This window comes from Talpa europaea, assembly GCF_964194135.1.
Source record: "Talpa europaea genome assembly, chromosome: 7".
In the NCBI taxonomy this organism is placed as follows: Eukaryota; Metazoa; Chordata; class Mammalia; order Eulipotyphla; family Talpidae; genus Talpa; species Talpa europaea.
Genome location: NC_140074.1, coordinates 59,049,459 through 59,073,875, shown reverse-complemented (window position 1 = coordinate 59,073,875; position 24,417 = coordinate 59,049,459). Strand labels below are relative to the sequence as shown.

General features: G+C 45.1%; 1 protein-coding gene across 1 annotated transcript in view; it reads right to left on the bottom strand.

Annotated features, from left to right (window-relative positions):
* ZNF462 (zinc finger protein 462) overlaps positions 1-20,774 on the bottom strand; it is a gene marked incomplete at its 5' end in the record, with an annotated part of 75,599 nt that extends 54,825 nt beyond the window's left edge. Inside the window, 6 exons of the mRNA XM_084237499.1 lie at positions 3,549-3,740; positions 7,741-7,859; positions 11,629-11,732; positions 13,490-13,651; positions 14,406-20,011; positions 20,555-20,774. Coding sequence (XP_084093625.1) covers positions 3,549-3,740; positions 7,741-7,859; positions 11,629-11,732; positions 13,490-13,651; positions 14,406-20,011; positions 20,555-20,774 — 6,403 coding nt within the window. The remainder of the gene's footprint in view (positions 1-3,548; positions 3,741-7,740; positions 7,860-11,628; positions 11,733-13,489; positions 13,652-14,405; positions 20,012-20,554) is intronic.
* Positions 20,775-24,417: the final 3,643 nt, after the last annotated feature.

Below are 24,417 nucleotides of genomic sequence, written 5' to 3'. Positions count from 1 at the left end.
CATTACATGGCATTTCCCATTGTCCTACACATAGAACGAATACCCCACAGCCTCTGCCTTACTTTTCAACATCCGATCATGAAGAATATATAGAGGATTCATGTTCTGGTGAAACATGTCAAGACTGACAGCTCAGGCCCCAAGAGATCTGTTTATGTACAGAACAGGTGTGTGGCCAGGCAGCTAGGGTGAGATCTCCCTTCCACCTTCTCATTTCTGTCTTCTTGCCTCCTATTCTTGCACTGCTTCCCTCTGGCTTGGGGAGGAGAGCAGTTCTGGAAGAACCTTCATTTTCAGGCTGTTTCCTTTTGCCAGAGATGACTGGCTCGCTCTCAAGGCTGCAAGCATTTGACCACTGGAAATAGCAGCGAGCATGTCAACTCATTTTACTCACCTCCCTCACCAGGGAATCAGGGAGCCAAGGACACACTGGTGATTTCCCTGGTTTTATGGATCTTTACTCCCCCTGGGCCTGCATCACATTTTTGGTTCTTGGGTTCATAGTGTCCTGGCATCTGTAGTGTGGGAAATCTTAACTGAGAGCCAACAGCCCCACAGCTTCTCCCTATTAAAATGTGCAATTGGATTTCACATGTGTGTTTCAAACACCATTCAAGGCGTGATTTACAGGCTACTGTTCTAGCCTCACAGCTGTTTCTCCAGCCCCTAGACTTAGCCGTTTCTAGGAATCCACCACTCAGCTCCCTAACAAATAGTCTTCCCAGTTTTGATCTCCACCATCATTCTTGGGCCTCTCCAATGATGCAAAGATCTACAGTAAGGTTTTAAGAGACTGTTTATTAGATGAATAAACTATTAATTATTCTTTCCCTGGGATTATTTATTCATGAGAATAGCCCATTTGATGCCTTCCTTCAGTTCACCCCACTCTTTTATCAAGTTTTTTAATTCAATTAAATGATTCACTCCTGGTCCATTAATACAGATTACTTATATACATTAAAAACTGCAGAGGGTAAGTGATCTCTGTGTAGGTCTCAAGATAAGACACAATTGCCACCTGAGGCCAAGACGTCACTATATTCTTTGCAAGGGTGGGAAACACTTTTATATGTTGTAACTCATCTCCCAGTGGCTGAATAAAGACAGACTCTCTGTGTTACACACTCACTGCATCACACACTCATTGTGTTACACATTGTTACACTCCCTGTGTTACATGCTCTCTGCATTAAACACTGTGTTACATACTTCACACTCTTTGCATTATACTCCCTGTAACAAATTCCCTGTGTTCACTGTGTTCTAGAGTAACTCAATATCATATCAGGATTCTGTAACCACCTTCCCCAAGGTCCTAATCTCTCCAGTTTCAAAGAACCTGAAATTTCCCCTAAACGTTGAGGCCTCAGGCTTAGGGCTGTGATTAGTTCAGAAGCAGGTGCTGAGAACATCATCTAAACATTTGATTAAGTTGTTGGAGGGAATCCCCCTGCCTTCACTTGCACTTCTCCTGGGCAGAACAGAGCTCTGGGCTGAGTCTGGACTCTAGAGCTGAGTTTGACCTCTTCTTCATAGCCTATGCCAAGTCCTTGGGAGGAAGATGGTCCATGCAGTGAGTGGTGTGTGGTTCTCTTGCCCTGTAACTGAGACCTTTCAAGGGAGAAGAGTGAGGGAAAAGAAGGAATGACAGAGGAACAGGCCCTAGGGTAAAGTCTTGTGAGAAGCAGTATCTGGATGAATCAATTTTATCCAAACGGTTCCACAGGTGTAGCTTCCATTTCCGATGAAAGCGATTAATTAAAACTCACATTAATAAAGACATCAAATTATATTTGGAAAGACTCTCAAGGTACAAAGGCGATGCTTTCCATGTCCTATTACAGAGGTAACTTGGAGACTCTAAGTTTCCGGGAAAACAACAGCAGCACAGCTTTCCCCTCCCTACACTTAAAACATCTATACCACAGTGGCAGCAAGTGCTGACGGCACTTTAAGCCACAGTCACAATCACAAGCCTCCGTTGTACAATAGAAGTTCTTAAGACAGGAATGCCAGCAAGGAGCTCGTGTGTTAACACAAGTGCTTCTGATTTGCAAGGCAGGGCCACCAAATAAAGGCACTTGATAAAGGCAGCTTTGAGTCTCAGGACTTACCTCTCCTTGTCCTCCTACAGCTGTCTTCTTACAGAACTCATGAATAAAGATGACTCGTTTACTCTTTTGATAATCTGATAATTAGACCATGTTGACATGTTGGGTTGTCAGGTTATCTGAACAGTCTCTCTTTTTAAACCCTTACATTAAAAATAACCCAAAATTCATACTTGTTATAAGCAGTTGCAAAAGGCCAGAATTACAAACATAGGGTGAACATTGTAAGAATAAAAGCACCATGTATTAAAAACCTATTGTGTATCAGGTGCTGCAGTAAACATTTTACATAAGTACCTTTTCTTATGAATCCCTCAAAATAATCAGTTGAGGCAGATCTTATTACCCAACTTTTTAGAGGAGGTATAGGAAGCCAAAATGGCCCAGAAAAACACAGCTAGCCTTGACAGAAGGAAGAACCAAATCCAGGCTTTTGTTTCAATGAAATTATGAACTTTCCAATCTACTAAACCCCTTCCAAGAATGTAACAGCAAACCTTGGGCAGTCCATTCCCTGACCTGGGAAGCATTGAAGCCGGTGGCAGTTAACTGGTGACTGAAGGTACTGAAGAAGGGATTCAACCAGGAGAGGGGGTGGATGAGGGAAGCCTGAGGACTTCAATCCCAAGACTCCAGAGACTTACTCCTCCCCTAAACATCTGATTCTCTGGTCATCCAGGTAAGCCAAGTAATCAAATCCTTTCTCTTTCTTGGTCTTACCAAAGCTAATAAGCATCCTTTGTTCATGATGCAACATCTGTAGACACCAAGACCGGTGCTTCTCTCTCCCCTACAGCTCTGGTTACACTGCCAGGAAAGAAACTCCCTGCATGAATTCCCATTTTTCTTCTGAAGGTCCAAAACCAGGCACCCTCCTCCCAACTGATGCTTCCTTGACATCCTTCAGCTCTTGAAAAAAATCTTCACATTATCTCAAAATCATCTTGTGACCCAGCTGAACATACTTACCCCATACCCATTCAACCTTCCATTCCTATTCTGACTTCTGCAGAGTTAACTTTCATAGCTAGAACACCAAATATTTCAAAGCACATATTTTTAAGAGAACAAGACAGGCTATAAATACATAAATAAGTAAACGAAATAAATAAATAAATAAATAAACCTGCCTGGTAACCCATCCATGTTCTTGCTCACAACCACCATCAGAGTCTCCAACAAGAATCCAGCCCACTCCAGGTGCTGGGGCCACAAGCAACGCTGACAATCCCACCACAGCCCCCAAGAGACGCTCACGGCATTCACGTCACCTCCCCACACCAATTTCTATACTGTCAACCTCTACTCATTTCTTCCTTCACGTGAACCATCATATTTTCATGCAAGAGTTTCCTCTAGAAAGAATGAGTGGCAATTAATCCCAGCCCACCTCAACCCTGAGTGGTTAATTCAGGCTCAAAAGCCCGTTTTTACCGTTGGAGTCTTCCACTTCTTCAGCTGGAGTAGCTTTTTGGGAGGGGTGGTGGGCATGTGAGGAGAGGAGACTGACAATGCGTGGCCTGGGGAGGGTCAGGGCTTTCCCGTGGACCTTGAGGGAGTGTTCTTTCAACTGGCTGATTGTCATGGTGGAAAAAGAGCACCAAGAACACTTGTAGGCATGTTCACCTGGAAGTGTAGGGACAGAGAGGAAGAGGAAAGAAGGGTGTCAGGCAGGTGAGCTTGCATGGAGCAGTGCGTCCCAGACCTGTGGTCCAAGATCCCTTGCAGACCAGCTCCCGCCCATTCTCATAAAACCACAGCAACCCTCCGATGTGGAAACTCTTGGGACAAGTTCTGCAATCAAGAGACAGTATCTTTGTTTCATGTTCTGCTTACAGGGACAAAGCTATGGGTTGATTCCCTAACAGAGTGGGAAACCACATGTCTATGCCTCCTGAAGAAAACCTTCCCAGTCTTTCTTTATCCTTCTCTATACTAGAAATGGCCATTCAGTTTTTATTAAGTTTGTCATTCACAGAAAATAGTATGTTTAATTCTTTCTCTGCCAGTGGCTTCTAAGAACAGTCACTCACCACACACTCCAGTGTGCTATTCTATTCTCATTCTTCACTTTCTTGTTGACTACACATCCCCTTGATTTCACCTTATTGTATATTTCTAGAGGACCAGTCCACAAACCTCAGCACAAAACATCATTTCTTTATCTAATCAATAGTGCACAAATGAGTAAATAAGTCATTTATTTAACTGAGAGTTGAACATGTATAAATGTGTGTGCCTCTAATAGATTTCAATAAATGAGATATTTAAGTAAAAATAAGCACGTTTCTTTTACTTATTTTTATAACACTGAAATTTAAGCAGATTGCTAAGACCAAATTAAATTTGGAGTATGACTTACCTTTGCCCTAAGTCAGTTTTTAAATTAATTGTATTCTAAGAAGTAAGGGTGTAAGGGGGCATACTTATACTGCTGGACAGATATACACTGGAATGATTAATTCAGCAAGAATTTTGCTTTTTCTAACAATGGACTTAGAATGTTCATGCCTACAACTCAGTCATTTCTACTTCTGAGAGTTCATATTAAGGAAATATCCTTTAATACACAGAAATTGTTCTTTAAAAAGATACATTATGTTTAAGAAAGTTATGAAAGGACCTAAATTTCCAACCATAGGGAAATGGCTAAGTAAATGTGGGTGTATTCTTCTTGATCAACTATCATTCCCTACAATAAATTTTTGCAAAGCTTGTAAGGAGAAAATAAGAAAAAAAAACCCAACACTCAGAAAAATAGAAAAGCATAATATATATTAGATTAAATTATAATCACAATTGCTAAAAAGTAATTATAGAAGAAATGGTTGAAAGGTAATCTGAAATGGTAACAATAGTGGTATTTAAATAATGAGATTATGGATGACTATGTTTCCTTTTTCATTTTCAAATGTTCTCTAATGAACATCAATTTTTAAAAATGCATTTTAAGGTGAAATTTAAAAAGCAGAGAAGGAAGAAGAGTAACAAGAAGAGAAAGGCCTTTAGTTAATAAAATGTTTTGGACCAGTAAAAATGAACTGAGAAAAGGTTGGTGGTCTACAGATTTTAAGTGAAGCAGAAATTAGAATGTAGTAAGCGCCCCTGTTCTTGCTTTTACCCAGGGGAGAGGGTTACTTTCCTTCTGCCTTGAAAATTATTATATGGCTTCACATAGGAAGGGAGCCCCAGACCCCAATTTCTACATTAAGCCTGCTTTCACCACTGATGACTTCCAGAGCATGCATTTTTAAGAAAACCTTAAAGAGAGCAATAGAAAACCTTGAGTGAGGCAACACTCTCACCCTAAGGGCAGAAAAAAAGTTCCAAGAAGTCAGAGAATCCAAATAAATACACCTGTCAGCTGGCCCCCCAATCATTACTTAGGAGTTATGGCCGATACTGGGCCATGAACAACAGTATTTGTGAAAATAATATGAATACACATGTATATTTATAGTAAATGTATTCATATTTTATTAGTTAAAAAATTGAAAAAGAGAAAAGCAGTAGCTTTATATATAAGATACTATATTGTATATAAATGCAACATATAACATAAATATACATATGTAAAATGTCATCTACACTATTTCACATACATATGTATACTTACTAATATATACATACAAATACAAATGTACAAATATATTTACTAATATAACATACATATGTTACATTATGCTTAATATTATATGACAATTTCTAGAGATACAAATTTATATTATATTTACATACAGTATAAAAGACTATATAAAACTACTGCTTTCTTTATTCCACGTTTCATTTTCTAATGAAGCCTGTGCATATGAACCTGATTGTAACTAGTTACTACCACATGCAAAAGTGGTTGTAAGTAGTAGCACAACCCAAAAGAATTCAAATTCAGATTATTTGGTTGGTCTACATATTTTACCCCTTAAAACAATTCATCTGAAACACATGAGTCAAGAGTCTTGGGAAATGTCTCTGCTTTCTCTACTTCCCGGGCACCAAGATACACCATGATTCCAAGGTGTGTTGAGAATCGAGTTACATGGCTCCTCCTCCCTTCTCTCTGGATGCCTCCTTTTCGCCAACCAGTGAGTGCAGGAGGCCAATCTGCTCAGGCAGCTCCAAGAACAGACACTTCAGCTCAGCGCCCAGGAGCCAGCGTGCAGCCTCTGGCACTCTTTGAAAGTCCTTCCCACAGGCCAAATCATTTACCCAATTCCCACTGGTAAAAGTGCTTTTGACAAGGCTGAAGTCTATGGGAAAACCTCACCAGGATGGTGTCCCAACTGAATAATTTACAAGATATACAAGTTAGAAAGAGTGGTTCATACCCCGAAGCCTCGTACTCCATGGACTTCAGGAAGATTTTCCCGGAGATATAAAAATACTGACAGAGAAAAGCTTCCACAGCTCATCTCCCCGCCCCATTCCCACGTGGAGCCTGGGGCAGCTGCAGGCTTCAGTAATTCACTCTATTAAGTCAGTTCCTCAGGTCCCAACATTGAGGAAACAGCAGACTTGGTTTGAGTAGGTGGTGAAAGGGAAAGACTCATGTTCTGGGCAGTTCTGACAAGCATACAATGGAAGTTAAATAAAGGAGACAGGAGAATTGTAGGTAGGTCATTACAAAATATAAAAGTAGGATTCTGAATGCCTTAGCTGAGGGAACTCAGTGAAGAGAGCTGATTTCTAGAAGAATCTCTGGCAGTGCAGCTAGGTATCCTGAGACCCTTGGTGTTTGGTGTAAGTGCCTCTGAGGCTGTCAAAACTTATGAGAAGACTGGGCTGCTGTTGAGTCTGGCTTCTGAGTGACCGGCAAGATCAGAGAGAGGCCCCTAAAGCCCTCCCCGCTGCCTTTTTTACATCATGCTTCCTTCCTCTCCTAGCTGAGATCTGATGAGCTACCTGTGACCATCCCTCATCATATGCAAAGTAGAAAAGAGCAGAAGAGAGAGAAGGCAGCATTTTGTCAGTGATAAGATGCAAGTTATATTCTAAAATGAAATTTAGTGATACTCTAAATCCTCATCTGATGCCTGATACTCTAAATCCTCATCTGACCCCTATCTTATGGGATTGTCGTAAGAATAACAGAAGATGATGAATATAATGTGCTGAGCCTGGTAGGTGAGGGAAGTGAGCAGTGAGTATAATGAGTGGGAACAACAGTGGAGACCAGCAGAGCTCCTGAACACACACCCCGAGGTCACTGCTTAGCTGATGTATGGGTATCTCAGGGCATCTCCTGAGAAACATCACACGTCTTGAACTTGTTTCTCTGGGCAACCTCAAGATTATAACTTTATTTTAGTTGGGAACTCTCTTTAGTGCCTGTAAGAATTTTCTGCATCTCCGTTAGAAAGTCTGGATAATTTAGAAATTTCTTTTCAAAAGAAATCCTATTAGGAGCATAAATCTGTAGGAGCTGCCTGTTAGTAGCATGAATCAATAAGGACAAGGTTGTATTATTTGGGCTTTGGCCGACGTTTTCATTTATCTTGATTAGATTCAAATAAAACTGAACACACAACCATTTCAAGAACGTGTTTTCATGTGTGGGCATAAGACTTCCATAATTTCACTCGTTAGATTTCAAACTCAGAGAATTTGTGCAGCACTAATACCAACTCACCAGCATGGGCTTTGAGTATATGTGTTTTCAGCCGGCTGTTATAGGAGGACTTGAAGGAGCAGAGTTTGCATCGGAATGGTTTATGATGTCCGTGATGGGTTTGCATGTGGCGATCCAAACTTGATGTAGAAGGGAAAAAAAAAAAGAAAAAAAAAAAACAAAGGAAAATGAGAAGATTAAAAATTGCATACAATATTTTCTTAATGCCCTTTCACAGCAATCACATTTCTAAGCTCGGAGTTGTTCTGTTACTTTCCAAAAACAGTCGTTCTGTTACTTTCCAAAAGCTTTTTCTTTAATGCATGCAAAAAGAAAAGTAAAACTTTGATGCCTACCAAAGTCCCTTATCTACATCCCTTAACATAGTTAAAGAAAAAGTATTTAAGAAAATTTGCTTTTAAAAAGGCTAATTTTCGGGCCTCCCCGGTGCAGCAGTTGAGCGCTGGGTTGCGAAGCTGCCTGCAGCCTCTGCAGCCGGTTCGATCCCCGGCTGCTCCCCGGCCACCGGAGGAGGGTCCCACATGGCGAGCAGACCTCTCCTGCCGCCCGCTGCTCCCCTCAGCAGTGTACTTCGGTCCTTCTGCCTGCTCTGCTCCCCGCTCTGGCTCTGGTGAATTCTCTCACCCTCCCGCGCTTCTGACTGTACCCAGTGCATGTATAAACCAAACAAACAAACAAATAATAAATAAATAAATAAATAAGACATGCCTCTAGAAAATTAAAAAAAAAAAAAAAAAGGCTAACTTTCTTTTTAAATCTCAATTCTGCTTTAACTGTGAACACTCCAGGGAGGAAGGGAGTTTTCCAAGTGGTTAAATTACTTGCAATAGTCTGACTTATTCTTTTTTTTTTTAATAGAGGCATGTTTTATTTATTTGTTTGTTTGTTTGTTTATACATGCACTGGGTACAGTCAGAAGCACGGGAGGGTGAGAGAATTCACCAGAGCCAGAGCGGGGAGCAGAGCAGGCAGAAGGACCGAGGGGAGCAGCGGGCGGCAGGAGAGGTCTGCGCACCATGTGGGACCCTCCTCCGGTGGCTGGGGAGCAGCCGGGGATCGAACTGGCGCTGCAGCCGCAGAGGCCGTGGGCAGCTTCGCAGCCCAGCGCTCAACCACTGTGCCACCGGGGAGGCCCGGTCTGACTTATTCTTAATGTCTTTGTAAATATGGAGGCACAGGACAGGTATGTTTAAGGAAGTCATGTGAGCCAAAGGCTGGCAATCCCTTCAATAAACACAACCATGTTTGCTCTACATCTGTCTTCTGGAAGCCACATCTAAGGAAGTTATTTAATTATAATGAACTCACAGTATTTTATAATAATTACTAGTCTAAAAAAAATGATAAATCTACCAACAAGGTGTGGGAAGAAGTTCTAATTTGTATTAGCACCCCAGAGAACAAGATTCCAGTCTAAATGACTCATATGGGATTGGTAATGCTTACCATTTAAACAAGGAACGCTCTCTTGGGTTCCAAAGGAGTATTTTCAATTGTCTCTGGACATCTTCCTCTGGATGTCCTTTAGCTATCTTAAACTCAACCAGCCCTAACAAGTCCATTAGTACTTTTTCACTGAAACAGATTTTCTTCACACCCTTGTTTCTATAAAGGGCACTACTCTTCTCTCAGTAGTCAACCAAATGGTAGATGCCACTTGTACTCTGCTTTGTCCCTCTATCTCCTGCATTAAGTCCATTTTTCTAAGTCATGTAGATCCTAGTTCCCTCAACCATTCCCAAAATTCCATCCTGACTTCTTAGATTAGCTACTATTATGGTCTCCTAATTGGTCTCCCCATCTTTTATTTTCAACTCAAGAGGACAATCTATGGAGTCAGACTGCCTGAATCTAATTATGGCTTTTTTTTAATGCTGTATGTACTTGAGCAAGTTATATGACTTTTTATACTAAAAGGACTTAATTTTCTTTTTCATACATGGAAACAATAATGGGGCCATACCACATAGGTATGAGAAAACAAGATAATATGGGAAAGAGCTTAACACGGTGCCTGGCACAGAGTGAGGCTCCAGAAATGTCAGCAATTATGAGGACTTTATACCATTTCAAAGTTTTCCTTTACCAGTGATGCAAAGTACAAAGCACTACTTCCACAAAGACTCCAACATGGTCTCTACTCAAATATTCAAACTTGACCTTCTACAGTTCCTTTACATCTTAAAAATTGTTGAACTGCACTACCAGGCTGGATTCCCAAAAGCCTCACACTCTCTTCCTCAGGTTCATGTGCGTTCATCTTTTCTCCTACATCACATGTCCTTTCCAAACTGCTCAAGCCCCATCTTCCACCTTAAGACTTAACTCCAAAACACCCTACTGCATAAACCTCCCAGCTCTTCCAAAGTAGATGCAACATTTCCCTTTGAAAATGCATAGCATTTTATTGATATACAGGTGTATACAATGAAACATCATACACATATATACATATATATCAATTAAATATCTATATATACACTTAACATTGTGAATTATTTTGTCAAATTATTTGTGTGCTTACTTTATTTATAATTCAATTGGATCCTAAACTCCCTTAGATGGCTGATCATGTTCTATTCATCTTTATAGTCCCCCTAAGCCTCCAGCACAGTGCGTGACACAGGGTATAATCATTTACTCACAGAGATATATTGAGGTGCTACTGTGAGTCAGAAAATGTGATCAATGCTGTTCAATAAATACTTATTGACTTGGTAAGGACGACACAAATTTTAAGTGGATCTGATGACAAAGATCAGATATTAAGCCTGGTATGATAATCGTCTGTATCCTATCCTAACCTCTGTAGAAGCACTGCCTCCCCCTGCCTTTCAACAACCACTAAATAGCACTTATATCTTTTTAAAAAAGCAAACAGCCCATCATTTCTTTTCAATTATCATAAAAATAAACAGCATGTCAGTCTTACAGTCACCTTCATCCAAGACTGTCAGAACACATCATCGAACATTTATCTCTCTTATAAAGTTGAAAGGGAAAGGCAATAAAAATTATTTCTAGAACCATCCCTCTGCTTATCATACCAAAAAGCCTTACAAAGTACCCCAAACTTACAATCTCAAGGCTCTGATGGACAACAGGAAGCTCCCTTTCCTTAACCTTCCTGTATTCTGCTACCCATAAACTTCTTTATTGTGCCAGCTCTTTTTAAGAAATATCGAGCAACGAATCTTTGCTCACACAATTAACAGTTCTAATTTTACTTTCTTAGCTATTCAGTTTCCCAAATGGAATTTCACTTCCTCAAAGGATGATTAGGTTCCGAATAAATGTTTGACAGATGCACCCACCAACCTGTCCACTCTCTGGTCTTCCCTTGTGTAAATCACAGCAACACCTCCCAGGCTGTCATTTAAAAAATGCCCACATTTGGGCCTCCCCAGTGGCACAATGGTTGAGCGCTGGGTTGCGAAGCTGCCCGCAGCCTCTATGGTGCCGGTTCGATCCCTGGCTGCTCCCCGGCCACCGGAGGAGGGTCCCCACATGGCGCGCAGACCTCTCCTGTCACCCGCTGCTCCCCTCAGCAGTGTACTCGGTCCTTCTGCCTGCTCTGCTCTCCGCTCTGGCTCTGGTGAATTCTCTCACCCTCCCGTGCTTCTGACTGTACCCAGTGCTTGTATAAATAAATAAATCTTTAAAAAAAAAAGGCCCACATTTGCCAAATTTAACATCAACCCAACAATTTACTCTTTGCCCCCCTGGACAGATGAGGTGACTGAAGCTTAAGGTAACATAGTTAACCAAACAGCAGGTATGAGCCACGAGCGGGGCCTCTGGCCTCCTCCAAGCTCCTGTTCTAGTGAGCTGCCTTTTACTATTACACCTCTTCCCAGTTACCACTTGCAACAACTCCATAGCACTTACTTGTGCCTGAAAGCAGAAACAAAGGAGCAATACTGGCAGCTGTACTTGTCCTCGCGGGTAAACATGGCCAAGGCCAGATGGCTCCTCTCATGAGAACGCAGCCCCTGCATGGACATCAGGACTCTGTCACATTGACTACAATGGTAGCCCCCCGGCCGGGTTTCATCCTCCAACATTCCATCAAGCAAGCAGTGTTCACCATCCACCCGGTCCACCAGGGCGCCAGTGGTATCTTTGGCTGCTTCCAATCCATCCAGAAACAAGTGGGAAGGGTCTTCAGCCTCCTGCTAAGAGAACCACACACACACACATGCCCCACCAACAAAATAAATATCCATCGTCATTGCTCCGGCTTTCCTACTCTCCCTTCATTCTCCCAAATTCATCAGCATTTCATTGTCAAAGCTTCCTCCCCTGCCTCTCCAGCTCCCCCTAGAGGAAGGGCACGGCTGACTGTCATTCTCCATGCAATGGTGGTGATTTTAGGGCAAGGTATCCAGGCAAAAGTTGCTACTGCTGGGAAATGTGAGAGAAAGGGCTCACCCACTTTGAAGACAGTTCACCCACTTATCTCCCATCTTAAAAAGAAAATTCAAATTGTGATCCACCTGAACTGACATAAAGCAAGGTTAGGGTTAAGGCTCAGAGAAAAAGAAAGGAAGGAAGGAAGGAAGAGAAAAAAGCAGAGAAGTTTGGGCATCTAGGGGTCTTGCACCATCCTCTGGGAATGAAGGAGAGTGAAGGATCCTGCCTTTGGCTGCTCTCACTCATCCCCACCCTAAGGGATGATGTCCATTCAATTGAAAAAATTAAGGAGCAGCCTGGTTTTAAGTTGCTCATGTCTTGAGGTGGCTCCTTGGATTATGCACTGATTACACAGGAAGAGCCTCTTTCTCCCTCTCAGCCATGCCAGGAAATAAGCCTAGCTCGGAAAAAGCTGACTGAGACTGTTCCTGGGGGTGGGGGTGGGGGTGGGGGGTGGCACAGCTCAGCAGACTGTGGGAGGGCTTCAGCCTTGGATGAAGAAAAAACAGAGGCTTTGCACCTTCATGCCACACTGGCAAAACAGGACACAAGATCAGAAGGGCAGATGACAAAACATATATTTATGTATCCAGAGAGAATGAGCAGAGCCCGGAACTAACTTCTCTGCTCCAAAAAGGTTAAGTGCTTAGCAATACCCCAGAAGGCAGGCGTGGGGCTCAGTCATTGGGACCGAGGCTGCTATTAGGATTATGACATTCAAAACAGGTGTCTTAGTACAGGTCAGGGGGAAGAGGGGAGAGCTTGTCAGTGACATATGGGAGAGGGGATGGAGGAGACAAATCAGGTCAGCGGGCTCTCGGGCCCAACAGAGCCTCGAGGCTTTTTGTTTTGGAATTAACGTCTGACACTCCTAGAGAGCCCACGGTAAGAAGCGAAGATGGGTTCTCCTGGGGGCGCTGCGCCATCAGCCAGATGTGAACAGTTAGGAAGCCAGCAGTGGGAGGAGCAGAAGACCAGGGGAACCGAACCCACTTGATCCCTCAAGAGCTCAGGCACCTTCGAAGAGCAACCAGCTAACGGCACTAAAGACAGAAGAGCGACCCAAAGCCTCCTGTACCGAGAGGCCCAGATCTTCCGTGTCACCAAACTATCCGCGCGGAAGGGAACCAGATCGAAACGCAACCGGGTCGAAAGACGCAAGATGAGGAAGGTCCAACCTGCAAAGAAATCAAAACAAGGCAGCCCAATCCAAGCAGAACTCAGGAATGCCCCGGTTCTGGGACGCCCTTTCCTGAGCTGCTTGGAGCAATGGGATTAATGCGGAATTGGAATCGCTCACACACAAGATCGCTCATCCAGACCTCCCAGTGCTCACCTTCACGGCGGACACCGCGGGGACGCTGCCGTACTGGACGTGCTTTCGGAGGTGATTGCAGATGGCTCGGAGCGTCGGGTGCACTTCCACACAGAATTTACATTTGTAGCCCACCACCTTCCTCTCCTTGATCTTTGGCACCTCTTCTAAGTGACCAAAAGGCTGGTAAAATACAGTGGTAGCCATCAGTACTCCGAGCCCTCCCTCAATTGCCGGCATTTATTCTTGTAGTTTACTAGCAGATTTTATTTTAAAGCAGATTAGCAGGTTAAAAACCAAGGGAGAGATATGTGAGTATTTTTACATAACGGATTCGTCAGTCGTGGCATACTGCCTACTATGCAAAGTCTCTGGAACCCAAACATGTTACAACTTGTGAGTAGAGAAGATGTCTGTGCAGAAGCCTCATCGTCACTGCCACCAAGTTATCTGGTTTTCAAACCAATTTCAACTACGCAGGTGAAACGTTGCATAGCTATGCCATTAATGAACTTCTTGACAAAATATCTACTCCTTGAGCTGTCAGGTTCCTGTAGTAGACACTGCAGACCAAGACATGGCTGAGAAGTGCTAATGATACCACGAGGCGGCCCACACTGCCTTAGAAAGAGAGCAAGCGTTGTCATGGAACTGGGCCTCAGATAAGGCTACTTGGCAGAAGGAAATGCAGAGAAACCACCCCAACCCTCCCCTGGGGAGCCTGGGGAGGAGTGGAGGGAGGGGAACAGGACCTTGGAGAAGGGCGAGCTTAGAATGGGGGATAATCAAGCTCGGAATGTTTAATTGACTTATTGAGCTCTCTGGCAAGCTAAGTCACTATGAAGCCTGTAGCAGTTTGGCTGGCAACGAAGAAGCGCATGTGGGCACCAGTGATGAGAGGCCTCCTGGGGGAAGGGAAATCAAAACATATCCTTACCCTCTCTTGTTTGAAATCTGCAAAAGCACCATCTGCATATTTCTGCTTGCTCAAAAGCTGTTTCCTCCTCTCCTGACGTTTGGCACGCTTCTGGAATTCCTCATTGTGAATGTTCAAGTGTGAGGTCAGCTCCGCTGTGCTTTGCAGTTTGCTATCACAGTGCTTACACTGGTAGGCGGAGCTCTGCAAGCGGGGGCCGTTGCCCAGAATGACGAAGTCCCTCTTGAGGTCCCGGCTGTGGTGGTCAGTGTAGTGCATGCACAGCAGCTCCGCCGTGCTGAAGGACAGCTTGAAGCATTTGATGCAGCGGAACGGGAGCCACTCGATTTCCTGAGCTTCGCCCTCTACCTCGGCCTTCTCAAAGCTGCTTCTCTCCTCCTCTTCCATCAGCATCGGCTTCTCATGCTCGTCAGCATAAACTGCGGTGAAGTAGCCCCCCAGCTTGCTGGCGTGCTGCTTCTTTGGGAACACCCCGGGGTGGCGCTTCATGTAATGGGACACGATGCCTTTCTTGCTGAAGGACTGGAAGGAGCAGAGGGAGCACTTTTTCTTCTCCACTGCCCGCCGGAGTTCCTCACTGAGCTGCGGGGAGTCGTCCTTGGGGGGGGACGGGATGATGACCTTGTTGGGCTTGTCACTGATGGTCCTGGAGGCTGCCAGGCAGTGGGTGTAATAGGCATCGATGTCGTGGCGCTTCTGGTAGTGGGCGGCCAGCCCTTTGCGGATGGGGTTGGTATAGGCACACAGGGCACACTTGAAGAGGTTGTTCTTGCCTTCCGGCTGGGCTCGGACATTGTTGTGCTTAATGCGGTAGTGCCTGGCGATCCCCTTCCTCGTGGAGCAGAAGTACTTGCAGAGCTGGCACCGGAACACAGTGTGGGAGACCAGGTGCGAGGTAGAGAAGTGAGAAGTGGACACGGGCTCCTCCCCTACCTCCTCCTCGGTAATGGAGACTTGGGAGGGGCTCACTTCAGTGGTTATCTCGGGCTCCAGGGACACTGGCAGCTTCGGGGGTGACTGGGAAAAGACATCGAATTCAGGCTGATTATGATACTTCTCGTAGTGGATTTTGAGTTTCTCCAAAGTGCCATGCGTGTAGGGACACAGCTTGCAGCGGTAGGCGCCGTACCCTTGCTTGAAGATCCTGCTCGTCTCTTCCACGTCGTTCTGGGTGATGTCGGCAGACTGCTCCACGTCGTGCACAAAGTCCTCGGCGGTCACCTTGATGGACGGGTGTCGCTTCTGGTAGTGGGTCAGGACGCCGTGGATGCGGGTGTTGATGTAGGGGCAATGCCTGCATTTGTAGACAGCGCCGGGGTTGATGTCCATGTCCTGGGCAAAGTCAGCAGCCTTCACTTTCATGCCAGGATGCTTCTTCCCATAATGGGTAAGAAGGCCATGCAAGTTGTTATACTCAGACTGGCACACTGTGCACTGGTAAGGGGTGGAGGATATGGCGGGGTTGGCTGACGCTAGCTGGAGGCTTTTCTCAGGGGAGAGTCTTGCATCCTCTGGGCACTCAGCTTCCTGCTCGGGGAGTGGAGTGGGCATACTGTTTTCACAATTCATGGGGCCCACCAAGTCTTCAGGCGGAGCCAGGGGATTCTCAACAGCATCCTTCTCCTTGATGATATCCAGCAGCACCGACTCGTCACCATTCATGGCCCACGGGTGGAACGCTTGGTAGTGACTGGTGATGTCCCAGATGGAGACAGCCTCAAAAACACAGTCTCTGCATCTGTATGTTTTGGCTTCAGCTGGCATGGCAAGAGAAGGAGGAGAGGGGTCTGGCCCAGCCCAGAGCTTGGTAGCCATGTACGTGTAGTCAACGTAATGCTCTGGGTGCCTCCTTTGGTAATGCAGAAGCAAACCACTGGGCTCCATGTGGGAATAGATGCACCACTCGCAGTGGTAGCCAGCTTCTATCAAACCATCTAGAAATGCCCACCGCATGATGGACGTGACCGTGGCCTTCAGGGCGGGGTGGTCTTTCTTGATATGTTTCCTCAGTGCATAGAAGTAGGGAGAGGTATACGAGCACTGTCTACATTTGAGCGCCCGGAGCTTAGTCTTGTCCCGCTCCACGTTCGAGGAGGGAACAAGCAGGCAACTGGCAGGCTTCTTCTGGTTCCGGTCACAGAGGCTTCGGATGGTGGCCGTGTGCTGCCGGATCACATCTGCGTTGGCCTTGAAGTCGCGGTGCTTCTTCTGATAATGGATGAGGACGCCTTTGACGGTCCGGTTCCCGTAATCACAGTGCTGGCAAAAGAACATCTCATTCTCCACAGGAAGGCCATCCCTCTCGGAGCTGCTTCGGTTCAGCGGCTGCATGGGGGCGGGTGGCCGGGGGGAGCCTTGGGGCCCCTCGGCCCCTCTCATCATTGCAGCTGTGGGAGGAGCCTGTCTGATATATTTGGCAGTAACCTTTATTTCTGGGTGTCTTTTCTGGTAGTGGACAAGCACTCCCACAACTGACCGATTGCTGTAGGAACAGTGTTTGCAGTAGTAAAGCTCAGTACTGAGGTCTGGTGGCGGGGGTGGTGGGGGGGGTGGGGAACCCATGTTGGACATTTTGGGAGACATTGGAGCACCCACCTCAAATGATAATTGAGAAAGGGCAGAGCCCCTGTCCACAGACACCATTCGCATGGTTTTCTGGATTCTAAAGTAGGAAGCCTTTTCTTCAGGGTGTTTCTTCTGATAGTGAACCAAGACAGAATGCATGTTGGGGCTCGCGAACGAGCAAACGTCACAATCATACACGACAACCGTGTTAACCGAGGGGTCCTTCTGATTTTCACATTCTGGAGTAAAGGTCTTTGAAGGAGTGCTTTTATTAAATGGAGCTGGCATACCACCACCACGAGCCACGGGCGTGGAAGTCGCCATGTTCTTAGGAGCTGAATTCAGAATCTCCCTCAGGGTCTGGGATTCTGTATTCAGCCCCTCCTGCTGCTCTACGACATAGCTTGAAAATATCATCGCGTTGTTTATCTTCACCGTGGGATGCATTCTTTGGTAATGTGGCATCAGGCTTCTAACATTCGGGCTGGTGTAGGAGCAAAACCGACACCGGTAGATCAGGTCCGAATGGTCAAAGTTGAGTACATTCATGGCTTCTGGGTGGTGTTCGCCGTAATGCTGCTGCAGATCTTCGAAATTGGTGTAATCGATGTAGCATTCCAGGCACCTGTACACTGCGCTGTGATCGTTGGGGTCCAAGATATACCGAAAGCTGAATTTAATGTACGGGTGCATGCGCTGGTAGTGGGTGCTGACACTCCGGGCAGATTTGTTGTTAAAGTCACAGTGTTTGCAATAGTAAAGCCTTCCAGAGTCACTAAAGTCCGTATTTTCGTTGCTGTGCTCCGTTCCGTAGATGGGAGTCTGAGTGTTCAGCAGAGCAGTGCTGGAGACCTGGTGATCTTTCATGTTGGTTGAGGAGCCGTAATAATCCTCTTCGTCTTCAGAAAGGGTGAGCTCAATCTCAGCCCCGTTGGTGGTGTTGTAATCATGGGTGACACTTCGGAAGTTGGGCTCCTTCGGGGGCTCACTGGCATCTCTCGCCCAAATCTGTTGGGCAGAAAAGGAGGTGGGCACCTCCAGGACTGGCTCTGTGGGTTCTTCTTCCCTGTCCAACTCCACCTCTATCTCCACTTCATTGTCTTCCTCCTCCTCCTCGTCATCCTCCACGTTGATCACCGCATCTTCCTGCTGCTTGGTTTGGTTGATCTTGCTCTGCAGGTTGCTCGCTATCTCATCAATCCTAGTTCTCTTCTTCACCGGCGACAAATCGAGAGGAAAGTCGTTAGCAAGCTTCCGCGCGGCCTTAGCTACAAAATTGTTTTTGGAGGACAACCCAAGGATTGAGGTCTGACTTTTCTTCACAGTGTTGCTGGAAGAGGGGTGGCTGTCTGTCTCACTTTCCAATGGTAGGCTCGAGGGCTGCCCCTCGAATTTTGGCAAGTTGTCACAGAAGGAGTGTTTATGCTGCTGATGGACTCGTAGCCCTTTCAGAGTCGTGGTGGAGTAATTACACATGGTGCACTTATAGGGGTGCAGGGGTGGGGCTTGCACGGGAGGCTGCGGCTGCTGGGTTGGTGGTGGCTGGGGCTGTGGCGGCACCTGATGTGGGGGCTGCAGCGGCGGCGGCTGCGGCTGTGTTGGAGGTGGTGGTGGCAGTGGCGGCGGCGGTGGCGGTGGTGGTTGCTGCTGCAACGGATCCAGCATGACTCCTGACTTCCTGCCATTGATGCTCGAGCTCTCGTAAGACATGACACCTTCACTGAGCGAGGCAGAAAGGCTCTCGCTCTGAGAATTCACAGCATCCCAATCTGACGTTGTACCCGTGTGACACTGTTTGTGAGCCCCAAGTTTTAATGAGCTCTTGCAAGTAAACGGACATTCGTCACATTTGTAGACAGCTGTCTTTCCAGACAAGTGGATGTTCTCTATGTGACGGGAGATGCTACGGCGATGCATGGTGAGGAAGGGACAAAAGGGGCACTGGAACCTATTCATGAATCTCCTAAATGGAATCCCCTTGGTCTCTAATAGTTTGTTGCCATCTGAGCCCATCAGCTGCTCTGCAGACATGCCTGATGTCTGGTGATCCATAGCATTTAAACCATTCTCACTGTCTAGTTCATTTAACTCTTCATCAGAACTGGAGTCATTCAGCATGCTGTTCGTTTCCAGGTCAGCTGAAGAATTGGTCATGTCAGCCATTCCGTAACGGGATCTCTCGGCCAGGTTAACGAGGCCAGAATTGTGAGGTGACTTCGGCTTCATCTGAGGGTAAGACATGGGTGAAAACTTGGAAGCTGAAGAATTGGGTCTCATGATGGAGTTACTGACAGAGCCCCTGTAGTTGGAGACGTTCGCGTTGGGTATCTCCCGGCTTGCAGCATTCATGGACAGATAGGTGGAGTTAGAAGTGGGGCTGGGAGCATTCTTGTTCTGCACTTCGGGGAGGTTAGTCCCTTCTTGCTGCTGTCTGAGGCTGGACAGGATCTTGACCATGCTGCGGTGTTTCTTCATCATGTGGTCACACCAGCGTTCTCGGCGGGGCGTCTGGTAGCTGCACCACTCACAGCAGAAGTTACCTCGAGACTTGGTCAAGGGCTTGACCATGGATTCTAAGATGCTGCGTTCTACAACCTCTGCCGGCAGTTCCTTGCAGGGGTCCTGCAGGGACACAGGTGGGACCACAGGGTCTGGCATCGGAACAGGGGCGGGTGGAGGAGCAGAGGTTTCCTTCAAATTGTTCTTGTGATACATCTTCTGATGTTTAATTATTCTTGCCCTCCTTGGTGACTTGTATGTGCAAAACTGGCAAGAGAAGACCTTTCCAAATCCCTCATGCATCATGATATTATAATTTAAGGATCCTGGAACAGGGGGTCCCACTGAGCTCCCTTCAGCTTGAGCTCCGTGGACCTTCCTAGTATGTTCTATGAGGAGGTTTTTTGACCTGAAGTAGCGTACGCAGAACTTGCATTGAAAAAACTTGTTTGTTGGTTTGGGACTAGGGGCAATATGCTGACCATAATATCCTGGACTGTGGCCATAGTAACTTCCGGTCCCCAATGCAGTAGCATTTTGACCTAAAGAGAAAGCATATGGTAAGTGGGAAGAGAAAAGCAGAGCGAAAGAGAATTAAGAAGTTCAATCATGCAAATCAATTTTTCTTTTCAATTATTCTTCATTAATGAACATTGCAGTCAAAGGGCCTAACATCTCAAAATGAGGCCCCGAAGAGTATTAAGGAAGCATTAATGAACATACATATATTGCTTCTCATGGATGAAGACACAGGATGCAGCCTGAGGTGCAAAACTCGCCTCATACAAAACTCGTGTCATATAGCTATAAATATACACATTTGACAAACTACAACATTTCTTCTAGAACGTCACAAAATACTACCTTGTTCTCCAAATTATAAGGAAACGAAGAAACACAAGGACGCTGAGAAGATAATCACCTGGGATACTCAAGATGAGAAACATGATGCCCAAAGCACAAAAATCACTCCCCAAAGAGCAGCAAACTCGGTCAAAGCCATGCACCCAAGCACCCTGGCTGCAGGCTGAAAACAGAAGAGAGCAAAGAAATACATCGGGTCTGTGCATTTAGTCTAGATTTACCTGATAAATCCTCTGCAATTGCAAACTCATCCTTTATAGAAGAAAACTCCACTTCCGTCTGATTACTGGCATTCATGGACCCGGATCGTGGCTCATTAGCATTGTCTTCAGCAACATCAGTTGGCTGCAAAAATGCTGTGTGGACATCCTGAATATGCGCCTTGAGATCTTCATAAGATGGGGCTCTGAAGTCACAGCCATCACATTGGAGCACCTCCATGATCTGGGTCTACCCTCTCACATTAGGAACCTGCAGTGGTAGTCAGAACAGAACATCTTCAGGAATGCGGATAGGTATAAGTCCATCCATGGGAAAAATTTCTAGTATCGGCACATTTCTCTTACTGAACTTTGCCAGTTGGAAAACTGGCCAGAGAAAGGCAATCAGACACAACAGGGATGATGTCCTTGACTACATAACTTCAAAGGAGGGGGGAGGAGAACAATAAACTTTTTCTAGCATGCTATAAATATATCTTCACATGTCATTTGTCAGAGTAACTTCAAAAGTTTTAGCAGATTCTGAATTTCTTGACTGAATTCAAACTTCTGACTCATTTAATATTGACTTGGGATGTGGCTCAGATCCCTTTTCTTTTTGAACTAGAACCTTCTCAGAAGTAAAAAGATGTCTGTCCAACAGAAAGGACAATTTTCAATCATTAGCTGTTTTAATATTGTAATGCTACATCTTCCAAATGGCCAAACAGTACTGAAATCTCAGAGTGGCGGTAGAGAGAACTTTCATTGTACTTTTCACTATTTAATACCTTAATTGATATTGGGGTACACCTCTTTTCTCCCTTCCCCAAATAGTTTAGTTGGTGGTTTTTTTTTTTTTTTTTTCAATCCATGAGCTAAATGGTTATTTGCTCTCCTACCAATTATAACCTAACAGCTTCTCCAATCTAATTAGGTCATAAAATATTTCTCATGAGATTCTCAAACCACCAAGTTTAGATGACAATCCAGTTTCTAGTTTAAAGTTGTACTTCAATTTACATTCAGGCAACAGATGAATGTAAATTCAGTTTACATACAGTTTTGAAGGGGATGCTTCTAAGTCAAGACTTTATCTTTTCCTACTGCTCTTTATTACAAATTTGAAATATATCCTTGAACACAAAACTGTGAACTTGGTGCAGAATGAAGCAAAACCTGCCTGGCTATTTTTACTCTATTTACTGTGTGACTGAATCGTGGAGAGCTCGACACTAACTCAATGGAGAATGCCACCACTGAGAAGTCAAAAAAGCATTAGAAAGGTGGAGTCCTTCCTATCTTAATACATACACTGAGTTCAAATACACAATTATTATCTTAATGAGCAAGTTACTTCATTGAGTTCACTGCAAACTCTACTGAGTCATTGTGATCTAGAACCAGATGGCCAAGAACTAAACCTGTAGCCAAATCTCTCTCTACTTTTATTGCACAGCAACCTTCTCCACTTTTATGGTAAAAGATATATTATTTCTGTAGGGGGAGAAAGCCGAGTCAGATGCTAGTGTAGTTAGTGAAAGGAGCCCTTGCAGAAGGATTTTCTATGAAAGAAGGCTCCTCCTGATAGCCTGCTAAAATAACTCCTGGCAAAGTCCAGCTCTGGACAGACTGAGCTTACAGAGTGAAACACAGATATTTACCTCCTCTTCTTTCACCCAGCAATTTATCCTTTTTCAATAAACATTGAACTGTACACCAGAGTCTTTTCAGCTAACTAAGTCTCAATATTCCAGATACACAAGCTTTTATGTCTAAGCACCAACCCAAATTGTGTGGAAGAGGTTGCTATCAGCTCTGGATCAAATTACAGCAGTCGCTGAGGCCCCACCCCACTTCTCCTTTCACACAGTCCATTAGACCTGAAAACAAATTTTTCCATGGTGCAGACGACTCCTGCATTTAGAACACTTCACAGAAAAAAGCAGATCATCCAGTGTGCTCGCCCCATCCCCCAAGCTTAGTCCTTTCATCTCAGCCAAACAAGCCACAGCTCTGCTGAATGTGTTTATCACACTTTCAAGAGATATGAGCTCCTGCGTCACTGAAGCTCTAAGACTCACTAAGCTGCCCTAGTCCTCTGAGCTTTAGGAGCAGCCATTTTAGCTCAGAGCTTCTCCTCCGTGCACAACATGGCTTCTCTGGGATTCTGCTAGGCTGACAATCAAAATGAACAGAAGAGCAGGCTGGGCTCCTCCTATGCTCTTCTCCTCCCAACAAAGAATGAACTGTTTGCATTTCTTTCCGAAAAGCAGCACCTTTCTCCTTCTCAAATGTCATTCACCAAGATCTCCGAAGGTTCTTTTATCCCATGATTGATATGCCTGCTCATTAGTCCCAGCAGAGCACTGGTTATTGCAGGACACTCCTGGACCAGACCCTGTCCTACAGCAGGATTTGGGGGTGGGTGGGGGGACCTCCAGAATGCCTTGGCTTCTTGGGAGTCATCCTTCCACACAGAGAAGACATACCATCCGATTCTGTTTGCCAGATTCCAAAGTCTAATGACCTTTGTTAATCACCAGCCAGTCTGTCTGCATCAGCAGACCCTGCCAACAGACACACCCTTCAACACAAAGGCTGTAGCTATTCCTTTTAAAAGAGGTTCTCTGAAAGCTCCATTGTGTAGCCCAGAGGAAAACAAAATCTCTTGCCTTCAAAACTTCAAGCCTTTAGAAATAATGCAACAAAAGGCTTTCTGCTGAGTGTCTTTTGGAAAGTTTGAGCCTGGTTTGCACAACATCAACAAAAATGACTGTCCTGCATAAGTGAAGCAGGGCACCTTCAGCATCATCATCCACCAGAAGATGAAATCCTTCTCCCTATGCGGTTCTCTAATATCTTGGGATCTTTGGAAGCTGTCGTCAAGGATTCTAACTTTGCTGGATGTAAACACAAACCAACAGTCTCCTTGTTCTGCTACAAAGGAGATTAGAGGGTTATGAGATCAGAAGGAAAAAAGGCACCGATTTGGAAAAAGAAGAGATGATGAAAGTGATTTCCTAATGGGTTGGTTCTAGCTTTAATGTTGTGGCAGTCTCTACCTCCAAAACAGCTGAGTCTTACAGGAGGTTAATCTCCAGGCTGCTGAGAGCACCAGCGTCAGGTACAGCCAAATGGCCTTCAATTTGATGTCTGCACCAAGTTCAGAAATGAGGACGTAGCCTCCTTTGAAAGCCATTTTGCCTTTGTGTACACACGTCTCCTGAAGACGCTGACAGAAGAAGAAAACAGAAATTGCTGGCATGGTCTAACCAAGCAAAGAAACAGAAACTTGGTGTGTCTGTAGACTAAGGAGGTAAACGTATAAGAAGAGAGAATAGAGGTGAAGGGGGCAGGGAAGGAGAGAGCCACAGAAACTGGACCTGAGGGTGACCAGAGCTTCTGGTCCGCCAGAGAGTATGTTCTCGCAGCAGATGGTAATGCTCTGGAGAAGCCAAGCACAAGCAGAAAATAAAGATAAGAAAGAAGCACTGTATTTGATGGCTGCATCAACCTAGAGAGTGCAATACCCTTAAAGAAGTTAAACCAGACACTGATCTGCTATACAATGATGATTTCAAGTTCAAAACTTTGCTCTCCTATCTACTTAATTTAAACAGGCTATGAGCATGGGATTGGCACTCTTTTTTTTTTTTAATCAAATATCAGCAAAATCAGAAACAGAAGAGGAAGCTTCTGAATTCATGAAGAAAAGTGCTATCTCAAAAGGTCATGAGAAGGATCTAAAAATCAAAGAAGCTCCCCTTCCTCTGTCTCCTACCCCGTGGACCCCAAAGCACCACTCCAGGACCCTCAGGGTCAAACAGGTGTGTGATACAGGACTCTAAACACCCCCAACACGAACCCCCTAGGTGAGCAGA